The 3,510-nt window shown below is 41.3% G+C and overlaps 1 protein-coding gene across 1 annotated transcript in view; it reads right to left on the minus strand.

Annotated features, from left to right (window-relative positions):
* The window catches only part of Pmar_PMAR007147 (pre-mRNA-splicing factor CWC22, putative), a gene marked incomplete at both ends in the record, with an annotated part of 5,075 nt that extends 2,880 nt beyond the window's left edge, over positions 1-2,195 (minus strand). Inside the window, 6 exons of the mRNA XM_002781499.1 lie at positions 5-69; positions 462-548; positions 606-712; positions 1,056-1,225; positions 1,925-2,008; positions 2,066-2,195. Coding sequence (XP_002781545.1) covers positions 5-69; positions 462-548; positions 606-712; positions 1,056-1,225; positions 1,925-2,008; positions 2,066-2,195 — 643 coding nt within the window. The remainder of the gene's footprint in view (positions 1-4; positions 70-461; positions 549-605; positions 713-1,055; positions 1,226-1,924; positions 2,009-2,065) is intronic.
* Between the last annotated feature and the right edge of the window lie 1,315 nt (positions 2,196-3,510).

A 3,510-nucleotide genomic window follows, 5' to 3' on the forward strand; every position in this document is an offset into this window, starting at 1 on the left:
CAACATACTTCAACACTATCGGTAGTGAGCTCCTCCAGGAACAACAGACACACTCTCATTATAGTGAATCTACACACAACAACCAAAACAGGTCGCAGGTTCTATTCCCACCACAACCTCATTTTACCACCATTTTCCAACAACAAGCCTTAAAAGAATGCACAAACCGCGCGAATAACAACAACAGTATTGTATCAGTATTGAATCTTGATAAGAAGTTGGCCAAGTGTAGACGATTCGACAGGGACACGTAGGAGTTTCACCCGTCTCACAGGGGAGTGGCGAAACACTCTGTGGAAAACGCGATATTCGCGACATAGGTTTCTCACCAATGTTTTTCTCATATCACAGGTGAAACTCCGTTACTCCGAATTTCAATATAAATGGTAAAATACTCCCCGAGTAAATAGAAAACTCCTTTTCCGACGACATTAATGATCATACCATAATTTCGATATTACTCTGATATAACCTTCTGGTTCATGAGATGTGCCAACATCTTGCATGCCGCCGTCAACACTATCTTATCGTTTCTAGCATATGCACGCCTGATACCACACTTCCATCAACAACAAGGACAAGGACAGCGACTATTCATAACATACCGAAACATAAGTGCAGCCCTGTTCGCTATCAGCTCTCCCACTTCTGGTAGTCGGGAATTTACCACTGCCACCAACGCCGCATATACGTGAGTGAATCCTGGAGAGGCCTACAACAACAACACCCTCAACCCTAAATCTTCATACTGCGTTACGTATCTTCTTTATTGTTACATATCGGATGTAAGATATATACACAGCGTTAACACAAAGCAGTACAACAACACGGAAATAGGAATCATATCCAGAAATCTTCATACTGCGTTAAATATCTTTTCTCACACACTATGATATAAATACGTATAATAATATGATCTACTACAAAATAATTCCATAGGGATACGTTTTATATAGATTTAATATATAATTTATATGCAATTAGATATTAATTTATTATATATTTTTTAATTTATATTTATGCGCCAATTCCATACCACACCTTCCCCACATTACCATCTGTGCTCTTAATATAGCTCTTGCAAAGAGCCCCTTCCCTCGTAGTAGATTCAACGTGAATAGTTCCCCTCGAACTATGTCCTTTATATTCCCAACTGATACTTTATTCACTAAACCATTTATGGATTTCCTCAATGCTTCCCACTCCTGCCGTTGGACTTCAGGACCTGATCACAACACACAAACTACATCATAATCATGTTATATATAATCCCTATATCACCATATAATAATTACTATAGATATATCATATGTTATCGTCTACCTTATATTTTATTATTATTTACATTATACAGGAAATATGACAATACCAAAAATACAACTTTTTGCATTTATACAGTTGATCCACCGAGCATTGAGAGAGTGATAGTCACAAGATTTCATTTTGTACAACTTCAATTCGTGGTCAAAAGTTGACGAAAATGATGGAAACTCCGCGAGCAGTGTGCAACAAAAAACTTTTGCTACTATTACCATCAACTGCGCGATGACAAAGTGAAATTAATATTCGTGAAAAATTACTCGAAATTGTTCAACATAAATTCTTTATACCTCTAAGTTGCGCGAAGCTATCTCCTCTACTACCAAAACCAGCTTTTGCGCCCCTTGCTACTCTTTGCACACTTACAAAATGCATTGTTTTCACACACTAATAATTCTTCGGAAACTACATATAATGTGATACACGTACAATAATCAATAATTCATCAAGAGTTGCTGCTTCATCTCTCATTCCTATTACTATTACTACCAAAACTGTACTTCGCGACTTCTCGTACAATTATGCATTATATCGTGTTTATATGTACACTTATAAACGACTCATCAAGTATTGCTGATTCATCTCTCCCCCCCACTACTACTACCAAAAGCTTCCTTCGCTTCCTTCGCTGCCTCAGCTTGCATTCTCGCCAATTTAAATGGAGGAATGTACACACCTCCAGATCGACCTTAATAATAACAACAGTTCAAAGCCATCATACCACACCTTTACCAATTATTATTACCAAGATTCTCAAGTTGTCGCTTCCTCTTCTCCACAGCATCAACCTCAGTAGTCGTAGTAGTAGTCGGCTGCTCTGGAGTGACGACAGTTTTCGCCTCCTTCTCCTCCTCCTCCGCCTGTGTTGAGCTCATACTAGGGGGAGTGGGAGTAAATAATACTATCACTCATAGTAGCAGCACTTTGTACATAATATTAACCTCCAACTGATCCTCGAGTTTTACGACCAGTTTTACGTGAAGTGGCTTGATAATACTCTGCGAAAAACTCTCGATATTATCCGCAGTATGCAGTGGTTTGGGGAATATGTTCTTCATTAGTGTTTATAATATCACAGAAGATATGTTCTACTCTGGCACCACTTTGGCAAGTAATTGATATTAATATACTCTTCTAATTGATATTATACATACCAATTCTAATATGATAAAAACACTAGTGAAAAACATATTTCACGACTACTGCATATCACCGCGAATATCGCCTTTTCACAGAGATGAGTGTGTTTTACCGCCGGCCTATGGCCCGCTTTGATCTTCTTAGCTCGTTGATCATCTCGCACTGACTCGTCGCGCATGGCCACCCTCTGAAACCGCCTCAACATCCGCACAACCGGAAATTGTCTTTATATACATGAGTATCTGAGGCCCGCTATCGCTATCCCATTTCTTACCAAGTCACGTAGCTGCGCCGCCGCCGCGAGAGAAATATAATCCCCAGGTTCGATCCCCGGTCTGGACACAATTCACCAGTTTTTTGCAAATTGCAAGAACAGCGCGTTTTGGGTCCGAAACGGTCTTTTACTTCTTGACCAAGGATTATTGACGAAGTGGTTGGTGACACGAAGATTTGAATTCAATGGTCATCCCATTGCCACCTCGGGGGGAGGATTCCTCCCGGAGGAACTCAAAGCCATCGAGATCCTTATGCTGTTGTCCGTGGTGCACTTCAGAGTCTTGATAAGACCCGCTGTCCCGTGCAACAGCTGCGGTTATACTACTCCGTACGTTGAGTCGACGTCGTCGACTCTTCACCAGTAGCGAATCACCACTCTCTCCAGCTATCGTTTGTCGTGGTCATATGAAAGCTTCATCCGGCCCGTTTGCTTCACAGGAGTCTCGTGAAATTAAGGATGCTGTTCTCGAAGCGTTAGAACCACCAAGTTGGTGGGAGTCCCACCGTGGGACAATATGACTGCTGATGCGTATATGAATGAGGTCCGTGATGGTCAAGATATAACTCTCCGAGAGTTGGCTGATGTTTGGTGGTTGCGTCGACGCTCTGTACGAGATGAACAAGTGCTCCGACGGATAGTAAAAGAAAGGTCACACTTGAAGAAGGTAGGGAGACTATTGAGTATGTCCTGAATTTACGTGCTGGTCCTAGTGACTAGTCACGGGCAGGAGTGTGCTGGATCAGCAGATATCGATAGCGAGAAGTGAGAGTGTT

Source organism: Perkinsus marinus, assembly GCF_000006405.1.
Source record: "Perkinsus marinus ATCC 50983 genomic scaffold scf_1104296942060, whole genome shotgun sequence".
Classification (NCBI taxonomy): domain Eukaryota; phylum Perkinsozoa; order Perkinsida; family Perkinsidae; genus Perkinsus; species Perkinsus marinus.